The sequence below is a fragment of the Sitophilus oryzae genome, unplaced genomic scaffold, assembly GCF_002938485.1.
Source record: "Sitophilus oryzae breed Bouriz unplaced genomic scaffold, Soryzae_2.0 scaffold_863_pilon_pilon, whole genome shotgun sequence".
Lineage (NCBI taxonomy): Eukaryota > Metazoa > Arthropoda > Insecta > Coleoptera > Curculionidae > Sitophilus > Sitophilus oryzae.
This window is the reverse complement of record NW_022147487.1, coordinates 415,308-436,071: the sequence shown is the minus strand read 5'-3', so window position 1 is coordinate 436,071 and position 20,764 is coordinate 415,308. Positions and strand designations below refer to the sequence as shown.

General features: G+C 30.0%; 2 protein-coding genes across 5 annotated transcripts in view; one reads left to right on the top strand and one right to left on the bottom strand.

Moving 5' to 3' along the window:
- Positions 1-8,249, bottom strand: part of LOC115890384 — a 78,943-nt gene extending 70,694 nt beyond the window's left edge. The window contains exons 1-2 of one of the 2 annotated variants that reach the window (XM_030910596.1): positions 8,144-8,249; positions 8,027-8,080 (exon numbers count right to left, since the gene is read on the bottom strand). The gene's annotated coding sequence lies outside the window, so the exon portion shown is untranslated. Of the gene's footprint in view, positions 1-8,026 lie in introns of both variants that reach the window. The other variant, XM_030910594.1, reaches the window with a different exon arrangement.
- Positions 8,250-10,574: 2,325 nt separating this feature from the next.
- On the top strand, positions 10,575-16,671 carry LOC115890361 (monocarboxylate transporter 9-like). Of its 3 annotated transcripts, XM_030910568.1 has the most exons (10): positions 10,576-10,722; positions 10,780-10,873; positions 11,226-11,344; positions 11,468-11,594; positions 11,700-11,843; positions 12,093-12,376; positions 12,442-12,598; positions 13,969-14,190; positions 14,472-14,666; positions 16,411-16,671. In XM_030910568.1, exons 3-10 carry the CDS (start codon positions 11,255-11,257, stop codon positions 16,542-16,544), a joined length of 1,353 nt encoding a protein of 450 aa, XP_030766428.1. In that variant the 5' UTR covers positions 10,576-10,722; positions 10,780-10,873; positions 11,226-11,254; the 3' UTR covers positions 16,545-16,671. The 3 variants fall into 3 exon arrangements, with proteins under 3 accessions (XP_030766427.1, XP_030766428.1, XP_030766429.1); XM_030910567.1 differs by having other exon boundaries at positions 10,575-10,873; XM_030910569.1 differs by lacking the exons at positions 10,576-10,722; positions 10,780-10,873 and adding an exon at positions 10,973-11,059.
- The last annotated feature ends 4,093 nt before the right edge of the window (positions 16,672-20,764 follow it).

Here is a 20,764-nt window from a genome sequence, read left to right as displayed (position 1 = left end):
GTCACTGTTAAAAATTGTAAACAATACACATTGTTCTAGCAATAAAAAAGTAACATTTTACTCCCACTCTTTTTAGTTAATACATTATTGTTTGTAGTTTAAACAATATATAATCAACTGATATTTGTCCAGAACATAAACAAAGAAACAATATTCTATGATTTAATGTAGTTTTTGTTCATAATAAAGTAATAAAAAAATATTTTTAAAATTGGTATTATGGCGGATGCGCTGGAAAACAGCTTACTTACAGAGCTGTACTAAGGAACATGCCCTTACAGTTTTTCTCACTTATAAGAAATAAAAATCTTGTCTTTACCTTAAAGTTCCTAGAGAACCTTAGATAACTAAAAGCTAAAAAAAATCCGTTCTTTTTTTAAATTTTAAAATTAAAAAAAAATTTCGCGAAAAAAAACATCCTAATCGTGTTTTGGGAGTCAAAATCTAATATCCCTAAAAATATTTGCACTTATTTAAGACATACCCTGTATAATTAATAAATAAATAGCTAAAATACCAAACAACTAAAAAAAAACAGCATCAGAGTTCGCTTGGAAATGACAACTGATGACAATTACCTTATTAATCCATCGGTAAATACCGAAAAAAAAAACGGCGTCAGCGATGGCAATGAAATGAGGCTCTCTGCTATGCTCTCTGTCATTTTATATATAAAATTATAAAGGGAATGTTATCGATTATCATTTTCAAGCTAACTGGACGCCGTTTTTCTCAATCATACGGTATTTTAATACTTGTTTTTTTAAATGCTCTTATAGCAATAAACTGTATGGTATAATTTTATTTGGTAATTATTGGGAAAACTGGAAATCGTCAGATTTTTACCAAAATTGGTATACACCCTATTTTGAGGTCGTAGATTACGAATCTGAACTTTTTTCTTGGCGGTCTCTTACCGTTTTTCAGAAAATCGGAAAATTATTTCAACATCGAATTTTTCTTAATTTCTCATATTTTTAAGGTTTTCTAGCATATATTTTGTTAGGTATTCAATAAACAATGATGTTATTGTTATTTTCTGTTACTTTATTAATAAATTCTATGCATAATAGAGGAAAATTTGCTAAAATAAATTTGTAAACAATCTGAAAATGTTGGGTTATGTGTTTTTGGCATTTAAAGCAACGTTGCCAATGCTAAACCTAAATTTAGCATATTTTTTTTTGCTCATTCTGGGATTACGAAAGGCGGTCGCCAGGAGAACGGCTCCTTCCCATAATTGCTATTTTACCAACGAGATCTGACTATTTATAACCACGAAGTTGCACGAAAGAATGATTGCATTGGTTACAACTTCCATGCAGAGGGTGTTAATCTCTTGTTGTTATATTATATCAAAAAAAGATTAACCCCCTCCGCATAGAAGTTGAAACCAATGCAATCAAAACTCCGCGTAACTTTGTGGATATAGGTATAGGTATATTTAATATGTCGATCTCATAATAGGTAATTTATTTAAAATTCCCGCCGCCAGCCGGTGCGTACGAGAATCCTGCGATTTTCGTTCCCAGCTCATCGTTCGGCTTCTCAGTGCCGTGTCGATGCACCGCCGGTGCAAACGAAAATCGCAATGCTGTGATTTTCGTTCGCAGCTCTTCGTTCGCGTGCCCACTGCGATTGCAAATCGCAATTGGTGTAATATTGGTTACCTAAAAATCCAAAATCGGCAGATATATGTTCCAATCGCAAGTCGCAGTTTGTTATGGAAAGGAATCACAGGTTGCGATTGCGAATTTACAATCGCTGCGATTAAATCGCAGTTTGCGATTTTCTGCTCATCTCTAGGAACAATATACTGGGTGTTCCGTTTAAAATAAGAGAGTAACATGCTTTTAAAGGTGACCAATGTTCAATATGAACTGAAGAAACTGCATATTATTATCAAATTTATTACATATAACGTATTACAAATTTACAGTACAGAAAGTAACTTAAATTCTTTAAGTTAACAAAACGGCTATTAATATTTCACAAAGGAAATGAGATATGAACGCCACTGAACTTGGAATAGATTAAAAATAGATGATCTTATCTCTATAAACCAAAGCATAATCTTAGCATAATCAGAGCATAATCTTATTTGCAATATTTAAATTAGTTTATTAGCTGTATATGTATTTAAAAAAATTGAAGATTATCTACGAAGATCATGCTATCTGTATAATTTTTTGGTATTTGCACAATTTTTAGAGCACTCATAATCACGTGATTATATTGTCTCTGATTTAATTTCTCGTCTGAAGAAAATTATTAAGATTTATTTTATTTGCAACTGGTATATGGTATAACGTGGATAATTATAAGAAAACTGCAGGTTGCACAACGCTAAATGGAACGAAATATGCTGGGAATAACCAAGAAAGATCGTAACCCATATAACACACAATATCCGCAGGATATCCATAGAATGTCGGAATGTCCCACTACAAGATCATCCTATAAAGATATCTATAAGATATCCTCTAGACATCCTGAAATCCTGTAGATGTCTCAGAATAGAATATGGATATCTCTCTCTGTCGTATATCTAATATACATCCAGCTGAGATATCCAAACATGCTCATGATACTAAAATATCCTAACAATATGGTCTAGATATTTAGTACTACTTTTTATATTACACAAAATGCAATAAACCATACAGATAGATATATATTACGTCAAGGCAACTTGGTATCTTCTGGATAATCTGGATATTTAGGAGCTTGGCCACTCTCAGTAATATAGAGAATTTAAAACGCCCACGCAAAAAATTTCCCACAATCCATCTCGACAGTTGTTTGTTTTTGCATCGTGTATTATTCAGTTCTTTGATTTAGTGAAATTCCAGGTGAATTCGGTTGTTTGTCGATGTTGAATGGGCTTAAAAATGACTGAAACTAACAAAACTAGTTGAGTTTGACTTAGTTTTTTCTTATACTCATAGTTCTAGCCTTTTTCTAGCAGAAATTCTATCCTAACCTCAACTAATGTCGAAAAACGACGAACGACTCAGGGTCTCACAATGAAAAATTTGTGACCAAAAGAGATTTGAAAAACCAAACCAAACCAAATTATAGGTGAAAATTTGTTGAAAAGCGCTTGTTCTTTATCCCTGAACCTATTTTTGTTTTGATCTATTCGAACAGAAATCCTATTTTTGTGTTTAAATTGTGTGTAAAGGGTAATATAATCTGGTATAATACCATACGATCGAAAAAAACGGCGTCAGAGGTGGCTTGGAAATGAAAATTGCTGTTATTTTGTATGTAAATTATATGGGAATCGATCGTAATTTTCAAGCCAACTGAACGCCGTTTTTTTTTTCGATGGTACAGTAAAAATTGACAGCTCTTAACTCATATAAATAAACTTCTAAATTTTGACGGAAAATTCATTGCCATAATATATGTAGGTATATTTTAGAGCTGTTAATAAAAATATCCAATGAATAACGTCAAAATGTGGTTAAATAAAATTAAATTGCGAACGTTTTTACTATAAACTAAGGATCAAGTAAGTATTGTCAAATAACAGTCCTCATATAATGTCCTAAAAATATTCTATAATGCTCCCAACATCATCCTTGTATTATCCTATAAATATCCCAAATAATCGTAAAAGGCTTGCCTAGGGATGTCTTGAAGATGACTTTTTTTGTCCCATCTGGATATCCCATAAATCTCCTCTGGTTTTTGGATATCCCTAAGATATTTACTATATCCTTGGTGGATATCCTCAAGATATTTATAGGATTGTGTTGTGTTATATGGGGAAATGAGATACGAACGCCACTGAACTTTTAGAATAGATGATCTTATCTCTATAAACCAAAGCATAATCTTATTTGCAATATTTAAATTAGTTTATTAGCTATACATATATATATACTTAAAAAAATTGAAGATTATCTACAAAGATTATGCTGTCTGTATAATTTTTTGGTATTTGCACAATTTTTAGAGCACTCATAATCACGTGATTATATTGTCTTATATTATTTTATTTGCAATTGGTAATTGGTATATATGATATAACGTGGATAATTATAAGAAAACTGTAGGTCGCACAACGATAAATGGAACGAAATATGCTGGGAATAACCAAGAGAGACCGTAAAGGAATAGAATGGATACGACAAAAGTCCCAGGTAATAGATATCATCCACAGAATCAAATCCCTCAAGTCCCGGGACACCTAGCAAGAAAGACAGACAACAGATGGACCACAAAAATTACAGCATGGTACTCACGATGATTTAGACAACAACAATAACTATAATAATAACATGCTTAACAATAAGCAACAATGAGAGTATCTAAATATGAGAGAAGGGTACATCATAATTAGAAATGATTGAATAGGCTGAGACTGATGATGATAATGATTATAAAGTGAATATAGATTGTCTCTCCACAGTACTCCCTCAAAACTAGTAATATTTGGGGTTAATGTAAGACATATTCTAAAAGAATATAAAATTTTACATACGACAAGCATATATTAAACTAGCGTGTACCAGCGACTTCGTTCGCGTCGAATTAATCATTTGTAATGGTGAAGCAAAGCAAGAATTTCCATTAACATACAACCTGGATAAAATTTTCTCACATTTATGTCACCATGAGAAAAAACAATATGGCGATATTATTATATAACTTGGTAATATTTGAGGGGTAGTTTCATCTCGTTGGAATTTGACTTTCGAAAAATCCGTTTGCCAAAAATAAGCTTTTTACGTCAAGCAGTTTAAGCAGAATCGTGGTTAAGAAATTATCCAACTTTTTGGAACACCCTGTATGATTTTTTAAAAGATTTCAAAATATGTATAAAACCAAATAAATTACGCTTGTCCAAGCGTTTTCCCGAAAGACTAACCGTTTTTTAAATAACAAATATTGTAATATTTGAGGGGCGTTTTCACCCTCTTGGAATTTGAGATTCGAGAAACCCCTCCTTATCGAACCTCTACACCCCACAGTCAATCCGTTTGCCAAAAATCAGCTTTAAACGTCAAGCAGTTTAAGCAGAATCGTGATTACTCAATGGTCATATTTTATGAAACACCCTGTATAAATTTATAAAAGATCTTAAAATATGTAAAAAAACAAAATAAAATACACGTGTTAAAGTGTTTTTTCGGGAACTTGACCGTTTTTTAAATAAAAAATATTGTAATATTTGAGGGGTGGTTTCACCCTCTTGGAACTGTAATTTCGAAAAATCCCTTCTTATCGAACCTCTACACCCTAGAATCAACCTGTATGCGAAAATTGAGCTTCTTACGTTGAGTGGTTTGAGCGGGATCGTGATTAATCAGTATGTCAGTCACTTAAGGATTTTAAATATTAATTAGTATAGAATAGATATAAATAATTCTTTGATTTTTTATTTATAAATTATTTTTATTGTTGATTTATTTATTAAAATAATAGCATTTATCGATTTAGGGGTTATCTATAACAATCTACAGATGCTACCGATTTCGTTTATGCCATATTTGTAATAAAAATAAGTTTCTTTAATTTCTCTTTAACTAACTTTCGATTTTTGGTCTTTTACTTTTGCCATTTTTGTTCTTTAATCAATTTATTTTATACACGACTTTCAATTTTATAAAATAGAATACAAACGATACGATATAATCTTTCTAAGCTAACAAACTAGCTTATTCGCAACAAAATAGCTGTATAGACAGCCTACTAGAACACGATAGTAAACAAGTGGTGGGCGTACGAAAAGAACGCAAAGCTTTGAAGAAACCGATTTGCATTTGGTTGAAACCTTCGTAGACTTGACTTGCGTCAGATAGAAAATAGAGTATATTATTTTTATTTTATTTTTTTTTACTTTTGGTTTCCTTGGACTTCTATATTATATATTTTTAGGGAAGATTTTTCTATAGAATATATATTATGACAATATTTGGACAAGCCAAGTGTCTTTTTCATTCGAACATATATATTTCTTTCCATATATTAAAAATAATAGTATATTGTTTTATTATGAGTAAAAATGACACTTTTTGTGTCAAGGCTGTATATACGTTTGACATTACACGAGGAAAAAAAAGTAATTTTACCCCGAATAGAAAATGCTATTTTTTTTCAAACGCCACAAATAATTTTCTAAACAATTTCAAAGGTTCCAAATAATGGAACTATGAGTGGATTATGATGGAGAAACTATGGTTACGCTCGTTGAATTTGACACCCTATGTCAGTTTAAAAATATATTTTCGTGACGTTTGAAAAAAAAAGTGCCCTCTTTTGTGACGTTTGAAAAAAAAGGATATTATTAATAAATGGATAGTATATCAGAATATTCTCGAACATGATGAAAAGACTTTTTTTAAAAAGACATTTCAAACTTGAAAATAAAAAAGATACCAGTAGATTCTTTTGTCAAAGTAATTAATTTTAGTTCCTTTTTGCATGGCTGGCCTTTTCATTTTACTGATATACCGAAAAATGCTGTTACTGACGCTTTCTATGCTTCGAGCTGTTTTGTAGAACAGAAAGAACCACAGAAATTTTAGCGGTATTATTTTTTTTTAATCACGATCTCATTTAAAAATGTCGTTTTTTCCTAGAAAGAACCGTTATTATCATCAAAATTGGGAGCACTAACTTTTACAAAATATTTTCAGGAACTTAATATACAGGGTGGTTTGAATTGTCATCGGAAAACTTCGGCAACAGATTCTACAGATAAAAATAAGTAAAAAAGTTCGTATCGGTGATACAGGGTGTGGAAGTTTCAAAAAACAAGTAGGTGGCTCTCATATTCTCATGAAAAAAAATGAAGATAAAAATAATAAAAATATATAAAGATTTCACTAGAGATTTTAATAAAAAAAGTTATAATATTTAAATAAATCACTTAAGAGAAGGTTTAGTTTTACAACAACATTAAATACCTACTTATAATTTTAATTACTCTATAACAATAAAATTATAGTTTATAAAATGAATTATAGGAAAATTCCAAATAGCAAATAGACAATAAATATGTTTATCGGTATTTGATAGACATACAAAATAAATAAACATCAGGAATTGTCAATACCGTTATCGGTGATCGTTATTGGCAAATAAAGGTAGAATAATAAATAATGCGTTTATAATACACAGGTAAGTCAGATATATACAGGGTGTTCGTTAAAAGTAATAATTTTATTCATAAAATATTTTGCTAAAAATTCAATTTTTTGATTCAAACTTTCGGTTTAAAATAATTAGAACACGCTGTATATTATAAATTAAACTGTTTTGTTATTTAAAATTACATGTCATTGACTCTTACATAAAAAAAATATCCTTATGTTATAAAACTGCTTCTTAATTGCAAGAATAATCAAACTTCATCAATGTATTAAATTAGGCTAGTCGAAAGAGTTTATGGGCAAATTAGAAAAAAAATCATTTCTTTGAAATTAAAAAGCACTTTACATAAATAATAAATATAATAGCATACAATCGAAAAAAAAAACGACGTCAAAGACGGCTGGAAAATATGACAATCGATGATAATTTTGGCGAGGTCAAGCCCTAGACAAAGTCTACAGAATAAACGTTTAATCTTTATATAATTAGTGTTAATTTTTGTCAAGTTTTATGCCAATCTTTAGTACATGACGTCGAGAGATTGACCTCCTTAAAATTATCATCGTTTTTCATTTTCCAGCCTTGTTTGACACCGTTTTTTTCGATCATACAATATTTTTATATAATTCATTTGTACCTTTTCAGGATTTTCAGTACCTACTTCATTGATTTTTTAAAATCTGAAAACCAGAGGACAATACATAGGTATATTATTTTTTTAATGAAAAGTACCGTACTTCACTAAACTCATAATTATATGTAAACATTTTTTTAAACCTCATTAAGTACCAAACAAAGACAAGAATAAAAAATAAATTTAAAAACAATTTAATTGAAAAATATATATTCAAAAAGCATATCAAAATAAAATTTAAGGTAGGTGCTTGTTACACAAACCAAGAGAAAAAAATGGTACTACCAATGGTAGGATTTCTTAAAAAAATATCACAGTAACTCAACAGCAACAATATTCCTAATTAATTAAATAAATTAATTAAATTCGCGACTACATGGAAATGCAAAATTTATTCAGTACCTGGTAAGTACTATAAAAACAACAAACAGATGATCTTACGAGACAGAAAAAGACTAGCGGGTAATGGATTTGCATCAGCCATATTCGACTGATCTTGAATTGGTACTGAAATTTGTGCGATAGTATCACGGTAATCGACAACAATGGTACAGCGTTTTTTTAAAGGAATTTCGCCTGTTTCTGACTTCGATTTCGTTGAATCGAACAACTTTTTGATTGAATTGACAACACTGCCAAGTACTAGTAGTTTTTTTTTCGTCTAGGGAGTAAAAAATATTGTTTATTTTCGATCAAACCTATAGACAATTACGAAATTTTGTCACTGTTAAAAATTGTAAACAATACACATTGTTCTAGCAATAAAAAAGTAACATTTTACTCCCACTCTTTTTAGTTAATACATTATTGTTTGTAGTTTAAACAATATATAATCAACTGATATTTGTCCAGAACATAAACAAAGAAACAATATTCTATGATTTAATGTAGTTTTTGTTCATAATAAAGTAATAAAAAAATATTTTTAAAATTGGTATTATGGCGGATGCGCTGGAAAACAGCTTACTTACAGAGCTGTACTAAGGAATATGCCCTTAGAGTTTTTCTCACTTATAAGAAATAAAAATCTTGTCTGTTACCTTAAAGTTTCTAGAGAACCTTAAATAACTAAAAGCTAAAAAATATCCGTTCTTTTTTTAAATTTTAAAATTAAAAAAAAATTTCGCGAAAAAAAACATCATAATCGTGTTTTGAGAGTCAAAATCTACTATCCCTAAAAATATTTGCACTTATTTAAGACATACCCTGTATAATTAATAAATAAATAGCTAAAATACCAAAGAACTAAAAAAAAACAGCATCAGAGTTCGCTTGGAAATGACAACTGATGACAATTACCTTATTAATCCATCGGTAAATACCGAAAAAAAAACGGCGTCAGCGATGGCAATGAAATGAGGCTCTCTGCTATGCTCTCTGTCATTTTATATATAAAATTATAAAGGAAATGTTATCGATTATCATTTTCAAGCTAACTGGACGCCGTTTTTCTCAATCATACGGTATTTTAATACTTGTTTTTTTAAATGCTCTTATAGCAATAAACTGTATGGTATAATTTTATTTGGTAATTATTGGGAAAACTGGAAATCGTTAGATTTTCACAAAAATTGGTATACACCCTATTTTGAGGTCGTGGATTACGAATCTGAAGTTTTTTCTTGGCGGTCTCTTACCGTTTTTCAGAAAAATGGAAAATTATTTCAACATTGAATTTTTCTTAATTTCTCATATTTTTAAGATGTTCTAACACATATTTTGTTAGGTATTCAATAAACAATGATGTTATTGCTATTTTCTGTTACTTTTTTAACCAATTCTATGCATAATAGAGGAAAATTTGCTAAAATAAATATGTAAACAATCTGAAAATGTTGGGTTATGTGTTTCTGGCATTTAAAGCAACGTTGCCAATGCTAAACCTAAATTTAGCATGTTTTTTTGCTCATTCTGGGATTACGAAAGGCGGTCGCCAGGAGAACGGCTCCTTCCCATAATTGCTATTTTACCAACGAGATCTGACTATTTATAACCACGAAGTTGCACGAAAGAATGATTGCATTGGTTACAACTTCCATGCAGAGGGTGTTAATCTTTTGTTGTTATATTATATCAAAAAAAGATTAACCCCCTCCGCATAGAAGTTGAAACCAATGCAATCAAAACTCCGCGTAACTTTGTGGATATAGGTATAGGTATATTTAATATGTCGATCTCATAATAGGTAATTTATTTAAAATTCCTAATCACCCGAAAAAATAGAAGATATGGCAACGTTGTAAATTTTCAAACTTCTAGATTAGGTCTAGAATTTATTTGTCTCTCTCATTACATAGGAGAGAGAAAGAAGGATTTATCAAATGTCAAACTTCCATCTGGTCTTAATTTTCTTTGTTATTTTGTTAAGAAAAGTGTTTTTCAGTAAAATTTTGGATATTTTTCTATCCCCAATCAAGTGTGGCTTTAGGTAAACTATAATATAATGAAAATATAGTGAAATTATTGCTTTATAGGGCCGAAATAAAGAAAAATTCAATGTTGAAATAATTTTCCGTTTTTCTGAAAAACGGTAAGAGACCGCCAAGAAAAAAGTTCAGATACGTAATATACGACTTCAAAATAGTGTGTATATCAATTTTGGTGAAAATCTGACAATTTTCAGTTTTCCCAATAATTACTTTCATTTTTTACCTTTTTTTAATTAAATCTAACATTACATTAATTTAAAAAAAAATATTTGAAATAATTAGTAAAAAAGTTAAATAAATAAATATATTTTAATACCATCCTGTACAATACCTTTGAAAGAATACCTGGTTACCTACACACTAAGGGGCCATATAAAGACATAAACAAAAACAAAATCATCTAAAATTTTTAGGTTATAATCCTGGATTCGAAAGATTTTCAATTTATTTTGTCCCATTTTGTCAACTCATTACGCAATTTCGTTCTATTTACCTATATACAGTAGTTGTTTGTAGATTTCCTATAATTATTTACATCAGCTGTCATTTATTGTCTGATTTCATGAGCAAACAAAAATCGTTTGGATTTATTTTGTATTTGTTTTTTAGAATCAAGATCACAAGCACTCTTTGATGTAGATTATTTAATGATTAAGTTAATTATTAAATGTTTTAGACTGTTCTTGATTGTTTAAAAGAAATGGTAAGTACTTATTTGTTGTAGTGACCAAGAATATAATCTTTTTTATCTTCAGAGCATTGCCCCGTATCGGTATCTGAGACTTTATCATTAAATCGTACAGTTTTTGTCTTTATTCTTTAATAAGTAATTCCACTAATTGAATGTACTTTTAACGCGAAAAAAGTATTCTGTCTGCTATAAACTGATGTAAGATAATGTTTCGTTAGATAAAAGATTATAACAATGTCTATTTAACAATTTACTTAAGTTTAGTTGGGGTTTATGAATGCATTGTCTTAATAAATGTTATATTTTCGAACAATGGTGATAAAATAGATGATTTCTAATGTTGGGATTTTATTTTCAATTGTAGAAAAGTTTTTGTATTGATGTGAGTGTATCATGGATAAGTCTGGAGAAAAGAAATCCGAAACCTACTATCCGGATGGTGGATATGGTTGGATTATTGTTTGTGCCATCATTTTAATCAATGTGAGTATATAAAAGCGTTCAATATTTTTAATCAGAGAGAGAGAGAATAAAATTGAATTTTAAATAGTACTAAATATATCTGATTTCATTTATTTTTACTGTTTCTTTTCTGGTTTATTTTAGGTAAGCTTACTGACTTTAGTGCCATGTTTTGGAATCATTTTTAGAGACGAATTTAAAGAATGGGGTATTACAGCAGCACAAACATCATTTTTACTACATTTACAAAGTTCACTATACTGTTGTTTTGGTGAGTCTATCTAGTATAAGTGTATTAAATTAAAAAAAAATAGTTAAATATATTTTTTTCTCCATTTTTATGAAGACTATTATTGATGGATCATGATTTTTTTAGGATTTTTTACAAGTCCGTTTTTGAAAATGTATGGAATGAGGAAAGTGGCATTTTTTGGGGCGTTTTTGATGTCTTTGGGTATATTTTTGACCAGTTTTGGTACATCATATTTTTTTTTGATCTTTTCCGTTTCAGTTTTAACAGGTGAGTATTTTTTTTTGATATTATTAACCCAATACTCAATTTCTGGCATTCAGCAATATCATAAATTAATATTTAGTGTTTCTAAACTTAGGTATTAATAAATAATTATATAAATTTCATCCCCATGTTACCTTTTAAAGGGTTGAAAGTTTATAGTGCTTTATTTTGATCCTTTAGCATAAATAATATTTTTTAAATATTTAAATTTGTTGTTTTATTTGTCTCTTGTCTCTGTTTTTTTTTTGGTAGGTATGGGACAAGGCACTCTGATGCCAGCCACATATTTAGCAACGTATACGTACTTTAAGAAAAGACTCACAGTAGCTACGAGTTTGTCAGTAACAGGGGCTAGTATGGCGCCTATTTTTATGCCAAAAATCTGTGATATACTCCTGACGAAATTCGGTAGAAGATTTACAGTGTTATTCCTATTTTTTGTCTCTTTATTGTCATTGATTGGATGTTTTTTACTCAAACCTGTCAAGCAAAAATCATCTGAAGAGAATGAAAATGATATTAAATTAAACAGTGAGGTTAGAATACATCAAAATTATTTTTAAAGAGAGAATTTTTGTAGTTTTTTTTTGTATTTTTTTAGGTGGAGGTTAAGGAAGAATTATTAAAGACTATTGAGAATGGTGTTTATGAGAAAACAACCATTGAAAAACCGATGAATGTTTGGAAGAAATTGCTACATACTTTCGATCTTCATTTGCTTCAAGACGTGCCATTTGTATTAATAGTTTTGGGACTAGGTAAGTTAAAAAATATAAATATATTATTATATTATATTGACTAGGTTTTAATAACTTGTAGTTCTATAAAAATTAGAATTTTTTATGAGTATTAAGGATTGACGAATTGTATTATCAGATGCTTGAAATGCACGGGATTGTCTAAATTTATACTTTTATCCCATTCTTTGACTAAATATTGTCCTATTTGTAAAAATAAATCAAGATTGTAGGCATCAATTCGTTTGAAATTATAATAAGAAATAAATTGAAACCTGGCAACATGGCATTTTAAATAAAATTTTGAGGACCGCCGTCAATTTTAGCGCCTTTTCGGTAATTATGCTCTGTTGCCAAATTGCCTAGACGTATCAATACCCGCGAAATTATACAATTTCAAACTTTTTTTCCATCTTTCTGACTAAGCTTGCGTTGTATACAGGGTGTTCCTTAATGACATGCTAATATTTAAGGAGGTGATTTTTGGATCTATTCTAAGAAAAAACTTTATATGAATATATGTCCTAAACATCTTAACTTTTTAGATACAGGGAGGTAAAATATTCTATATTTTTTTTCAAAATACCTCTGATGGTGTATCGTGTGTCTTCCATAGATCAAAATGCTTATTTTTTTAAGGAAAAACTATGCTTCGGACAAAAATTAAGAGATTTTTTTATAAATGAATGGAGATTTTGAAAAAAAAAATATTTTAAGAGAATTCAGTGGTGTACCCCTTTTTTCTCCAAAATATTCAATGTAAAACCCGTAAGGACGGCACTGGTTGAAATAAATAAAATTCTTTGTACACCAAAAAAGGTATTTTGATGCGTAGAAGACGGGTATCAAGTTTCATAAAGATATCTAATAAAATCAGAGTTATTATGAATTGTATAGGAAAAAAGTTAAAGGCAGTACGCAATAATTCAGTTGAAATTACAATGACATGAAACATTTGGATATAAGACGTTTAATTTTAATAAAATGTTTGAGAATCGCCGACAAAGGCGGCATCATTTTATATTTTCCCTGTTGCCAGTTTGTTTAGAAGTACTCAAATGCTTGAAATTGTTTGATTTAATTGAAACTTTTATTTCCCTTTTTTTGACTTAATATTTCTTTGTATATAAAAAGAATCAATAGAGTAGACAATAATTTGGCTAAAGACAGCTTAATGACATAGAAATTAGAAAAACCATGAAAAATTACCATTATTTTATCTTAGTATTTATGAATAAAATGTTTAAAACCACCGATAATTTTCTTATCATTGTTCCCTGTTGTCAAATCGTCCCACAATTCAGCTAGTAATTGAAAAAAAAGTTTTTTTGTGCCACTTTTCTTTACTTTGTTGAAAAATTACAGAGAAAAAAATATTTCTTTGTTTTTAGGTGTATCTTTTGCATCAGAATTGAACATAATCCTGATGCTACAGTTCATCCTGCAGGAACTGTCACAATTTGAACGCAGTGAAGCAGCTGTAGCTATATCAGTTATGAGCATAACTGATATATTGGGTCGATTGGTAGTACCTATGGTGGCTCATATGTTCAATGCACCACCTAAGCTTATGTATGGAGGCGCATTAGTTGTTGCAAGCATAGGTAGAACAGGTAAGGGTAAAAAATATACTGTATGATAAAAAAAACGACGTCATTTACTAAAAATTGTCAAAAATTATAGAAAGATCACTACTACCCCATTTAAAATTAATTACACCTTCTTAAATGATGTCTAGAGATTGACCTCGTCATAATTATCATCGATTGCCATTTCCCAGCCTTCTTTGACGTCGTTTTTTTTTCATTGTATGGTACTAATAGTATTGCGCTGTAAAAAATATGTATTTAAAGAAAACTAACTGCAGATAGTTATAAAAATATTTGTTTTTTAGTTTTAGCTGGTTGGAGTAAAGAAGTGATCTTAGTGTTCATTTCAATAGGCCTTATAGGACTGACCAAAGGGTGCAGGGCAGTATTTCAGTCAGTAATAATCCCGAAATTCGTGGCTCTGGAAAAAATTCCGGGCGCAAATGGGATAAATATGCTATTTACTGGTGGCATTTCCTTAGTTATAGGACCTATAATAGGTAAGCATAGATAAAGTTTTAAGTGGCTGAATAAAAATGATTTATTTTTTTTTCGAAGGTTACTATGACACCGTTTTTTTTCGACCATACAGTATTTTAATGGCACATGTTTTTTGATGAACTTCTTTTTTATTATACAGGGTATTCACAAAATGAACGGTCAAATTTCAGAAGATAATTCCTCATCAAAAAAAATTGGAAAAAAGTTCCTATAAACATGGCTCCGTTGCCTAGTTTTAAGTATACAGGGTGTTAAAATTTTCAGGTGTTGAGAAATCACCACTTTAAATTTGGCTTGGAAAATTGGATTGATATTTCAAAGGCTACTATGACACCGTTTTTTTATCGTATAGTATTTTAATGGCACATTTTTTTTGATGAATTTTTTTCTTATTATACAGGATATTCTCAAAATGCACGGTCAAATTTCAAGAAGAATTTGGAACAAAGTTCCTATATACATCGCTCCAAAAATGCCTAGTTTTAAAGATACAGGGTATTAAACTTTTTAGGTGTTAATAACGATTTTTGATAAGAAATCGCCCCTTGAGATTTGGCTTGGAAAATTTTATGGATTAATATTTCAAAGGCTACTATGATGCCGTTTTTTTTTCGACCATACAGTATTTTAATGGCACATGTTTTTTGATGAATTTCTTTTTTTAGTATACAGTGTATTCACAAAATGAACGGTCAAATTTCAGAAGGTAATTCCTCATCAAAAAAAATTGGAAAAAAGTTCCTATAAACATGGCTCCGTTGCCTAGTTTTAAGTATACAGGGTGTTAACATTTTTAGATGTTGAGAAATCACCACTTTAAATTTGTCTTGGAAAATTGGATTGATATTTCAAAGGCTACTATGATGCCGTTTTTTTATCGTATAGTATTTTAATGGCACATTTTTTTTGATGAATTTTTTTCTTATTATACAGGATATTCTCAAAATGCACGGTCAAATTTCAGGAAGAATTTGGAACAAAGTTCCTATAAACATCGCTCCAAAAATGCCTAGTTTTAAAGATACAGGGTATTAAACTTTTTAGGTGTTAACAACGATTTTTGATAAGAAATCGCCCCTTGAGATTGGCTTGGAAAATTTTATGGATTGATATTTCAAAGGCTGCTATGATGCCGTTTTTTTTTCGGCCATACAGTTTCTTAATGGCACATGTTTTCTGGTATTTTTTTTATTATACAGGGTATTCACAAAATGCACGGTTAAATTTAACCCTGATCAAAAAAAGTTGGTAAAAAGTTCCTATAAACATTGCTCCGTTGTCTAGTTTTAAGTATACAGGGTGTTAAAATTTTCAGGTGTTGAGAAATCACCACTTTAAATTTGGCTTGGAAAATTGGATTGATATTTCAAAGGCTACTATGACACCGTTTTTTTATCGTATAGTATTTTAGTGGCACATTTTTTTTGATGATTTTTTTTTATTATACAGGATATTCTCAAAATGCACGGTCAAATTTCAGGAAGAATTTGGAACAAAGTTCCTATATACATGACTCCAAAAATGTCTAGTTTTAAAGATACAGGGTGTTATAAGATTTTTAGGTGTTAATGAATGATTGCTCCTTGAAATTTGACCTGGAAAATGTTATGGATTGATATTTCAAAGGCTACTATGACACCATTTTTTTTCTCGATCATTCAGGATTTTAATGACACATAATTTTTGATGATTTTCCTGTTTATTATATTATATTTAGCGTGATTTTATTTTTTTGTGTTGTAGGTGTGATTCACGATAAGACGGGTTCGTATTTTTATGCATTACATGCATCTACAGTGTTGTCACTTTTATGCGTGACGCTCTGGATTGTGGAGTTGATTTACGAAAAAAGACGATATAGGAGTGCCAAAGTATGACGTTGATTATGTCAATAGGAATGTTTAGTTTAATTTATTTTATGTAAAAGATATTATAAGATATAATTATAAATAATTTTGTTTATATTGAGTGATATAAAAATAAGTACCAGTGAGTTTTTTATACATTTATTGAAATAAAAATGTATCGATGTTTGTGTTTTTCTTGTACCATCGATGATAATTTTGACGAGGTCAAGCCCTATTATAGACGTCATATACTTGGTTGTAATTTATTTTTGTATTGAGTCAAAAATTATTTTTAAATGGTGTAATTTAAAGTTAGAGAAAAAATAATTTTTGGAAAATACACGAAATGATCGAAAAACAAACGGCGTCAGCGATGGCTATGAAATGAAGATCGCTATGGGGAATGTTATTGATAGTCATTTCCAAGCTAACTGGACGCCGTTTTTTTTCTCGATCATATGGTATTTGTATGTCACGAAACGTAATATCGTTTTTAATATTTCTATAATTAGTAATGGTGATTTGAAAAATGATGTCTATAGAGATTGACCTCGACAAAATTATCATCAATTACCATTCTCCAGCCGTCTTTGATGACGTTTTTTTTTCGTTCATATGGTATAAATATCTAAAAAAAAGCGATATTCTTAAATATTTATTAAAAAAAATAAAAATTAGATTAAAATAAACAATATACAAGATATTTTCAAAGTTAATTTTATAGCTCTATCTAGTTTTCATTGTCTAAAATGCTTTTGAGACTTTTCTGTTAGTAATTTTTCATAAGAAGTTTAGGCAATTGCTTCATAGATGGCACTAAATACTTTATATCTTTACACTTATCTTTACACTTTATATCTTTGGCTTGTTAAGCAACTTTTATCTTACTTCTACGCGCCACTGTCTACCCAGATAACAGTATCAAAGGAAGGAAATGGTATATTATACAGGGTAAGTAGATATCTATTATTTATAACACCGGAAATAACCCGCAATGTCTAGGTATACAATTTAAAAGGTGAAGAATGAAATCTCGAGTGGTGTTAAAATATTTGTAGGCCTTATTGAGGAAGATGTAAAAAGTATTATTATCATTATTTCTTCAGATTTTATGATGTGTCTCACAAGGACCAGGGTTGTAAAGTTAAAGGTGTTATTGTTCATGTTTCTGGTACCTTTTTTGTTACCTTGAAGTGGTATCTAAAATTTACTATTTTCGAAATATGAACGAAAAATATATACTCGCACCTTTATAGGCTGTCGTTATTTTTGAAAAAATTGAGTACGTCATAGTTACTGATATAGAAAACTGAGTTTATAATTCACGAACAGAAAATTTCGTGTGATACTTATTTGCTATACGGTAGCTCCGCTTATTTCTATAATTTTTTAAATCTGAAACAAACAGGACCAATATTTGTATCGTTGAAAAAAATATTAATAAAATTCCAAAGAAATCGAAACTGCCCTTGTCGTATACAGAATTTTATATTCTATCAGAATATATCTTGGTACGATATCAAATGTTTATAGTTTTGAGGGAGAATGAGGGAGAGACAGCGGTTGTTCCGTTTAATCTGTCTTAAAGATAAAAAAACAGTATGAGTTTCAACACCCTTGAAAAAAATATTAATAAAAGTCCAAGAGAATCGAAACTGCCCTTGTCGTATAGAGAATTTTATATTCTATCAGAATATGTCTTGATGCGACCTCAAATATTAATAGTTTTGAGGGAGAGACAGCGGTTGTCCTGCTTATTTTGTCTTAAAGATGAAAAAACAATATGAGTTTTAACACCCTCGAAAAAAATATTAATTAAATTCCAAAGAAATCGAAACTGTACTTGGCGTATGTAGAATTTTATATTCTATCAGAATATGTCTTGGCACGACCTCAAATATTAATAGTTTTGAGGGTGAGACAGCGGTTGTCCCGCTTAATCTGCCTTAAAGATGAAAAGGCAGTATGAGTTTTAACACCCTTGAAAAAAATATTAATAAAAGTCCAAGAGAATCGAAACTGCCCTTGTCGTATAGAGAATTTTATATTCTATCAGAATATGTCTTGATACGACCTCAAATATTAATAGTTTTAAGGGAGAGTGAGGGAGAGACAGCGGTTGTCCTGCTTATTTTGTCTTAAAGATTGAAAAACAATATGAGTTTTAACACCCTCGAAAAAAATATTAATTAAATTCCAAAAAAATCGAAACGATACTTGTCGTATGTAGAATTTTAGAATATGTCTTGGTACGACCTCAAATATTAATAGTTTTGAGGGAGAATGAGGGAGAGACAGGTTGTCCTTGCTTATTTTGTCTTAAAGATGAAAAAACAGTATGAGTTTTAACACCCTTGAAAAAAATATTAATAAAAGTCCAAGAGAATCGAAACTGCCCTTGTCGTATAGAGAATTTTATATTCTATCAGAATATGTCTTGATACGACCTCAAATATTAATAGTTTTAAGGGAGAGTGAGGGAGAGACAGCGGTTGTCCTGCTTATTTTGTCTTAAAGATAGAAAAACAATTTGAGTTTTAACACCCTCGAAAAAAATATTAAGTAAATTCCAAAGAAATCGAAACGATACTTGTCGTATGTAGAATTTTATATTCTATTAGAATATGTCTTGGTACGACCTCAAATATTAATAGTTTTGAGGGAGAATGAGGGAGAGACAGCGGTTGTCCTGCTTATTTTGTCTTAAAGATGAAAAAACAATATGAGTTTTAACACCCTCGAAAACAATATTAATTAAATTCCAAAGAAATCGAAACGATACTTGTTGTATGTAGAATTTTATATTCTATTAGAATATGTCTTGGTACGACCCCAAATATTAATAGTTTTGAGGGAGAGACAGCGGTTGTCCTGCTTATTTTGTCTTAAAGATGAAAAAACAGTATGAGTTTTAACACCCTTGAAAAAAAAATATTAAAAAGTCCAAGAGAATCGAAACTGCCCTTGTCGTATAGAGAATTTTATATTCTATAAGAATATGTCTTTGATACGACCTCAAATATTAATAGTTTTATGAGGAGAGTGAGGGAGAGACAGCGGTGGTTGTCCTGCTGGATTTTGTCTTTAAAGATTAAAAACAATATGAGTTTTAACACTCTCGAAAAAAATATTAATTAAATTCTAAAGAAATCGAAACGATACTTGTCGTATGTAGAATTTTATATTCTATTAGAATATGTCTTGGTACGACCTCAAATATTAATAGTTTTGAGGGAGAATGAGGGAGAGACAGCGGTTGTCCTGCTTATTTTGTCTTAAAGATGAAAAAACGGTATGAGTTTTAACACCCTTGGAAAAAATATTAATAAAAGTCCAAGAGAATCGAAACTGCCCTTTTCGTATAGAGAATTTTATATTCTATCAGACCATGTCTTGGTACGACCTTAAATATTTATAGTTTTGAGGGAGAGTGAGGGAGAGACAGCGGTTGTCCTGCTTATTTTGTCTTAAAGATTGAAAAACAATATGAGTTTTAACACCCTCGAAAAAAATATTAATTAAATTCCAAGAGAATCGAAACTGCCCTTGTCGTATAGAGAATTTTATATTCTATCAGAATATGTCTTGATACGACCTCAAATATTAATAGTTTTAAGGGAGAGTGAGGGAGAGACAGCGGTTGTCCTGCTTATTTTGTCTTAAAGATGAAAAAACGGTATGAGTTTTAACACCCTTGGAAAAAATATTAATAAAAGTCCAAGAGAATCGAAACTGCCCTTTTCGTATAGATAATTTTATATTCTATCAGACCATGTCTTGGTACGACCTTAAATATTTATAGTTTTGAGGGAGAGTGAGTGCCCTTGTCGTATAGAGAATTTTATATTCTATAAGAATATGTCTTGATACGACCTCAAATATTAATAGTTTTAAGGGAGAGTGAGGGAGAGACAGCGGTTGTCCTGCTGATTTTGTCTTAAAGATTAAAAAACAATATGAGTTTTAACACTCTCGAAAAAAATATTAATTAAATTCTAAAGAAATCGAAACGATACTTGTCGTATGTAGAATTTTATATTCTATTAGAATATGTCTTGGTACGACCTCAAATATTAATAGTTTTGAGGGAGAATGAGGGAGAGACAGCGGTTGTCCTGCTTATTTTGTCTTAAAGATGAAAAAACGGTATGAGTTTTAACACCCTTGGAAAAATATTAATAAAGTCCAAGAGAATCGAAACTGCCCCTTTCGTATAGAGAATTTTATATTCTATCAGACCATGTCTTGGG

What these genes read in the sequence shown, in the direction of transcription:
- LOC115890361 (XM_030910567.1), top strand. Translation starts at nt 11,255, where the DNA reads ATGGATAAGTCTGGAGAAAAGAAATCCGAAACCTACTATCCGGATGGT. An exon ending in TGCAAGCATAGGTAGAACAG is followed by an intron (nt 14,191 to 14,471) that starts GTAAGGGTAAAA and finishes TTTGTTTTTTAG; the next exon opens with TTTTAGCTGGTTGGAGTAAA. An exon ending in AGTTATAGGACCTATAATAG is followed by an intron (nt 14,667 to 16,410) that starts GTAAGCATAGAT and finishes TTTGTGTTGTAG; the next exon opens with GTGTGATTCACGATAAGACG.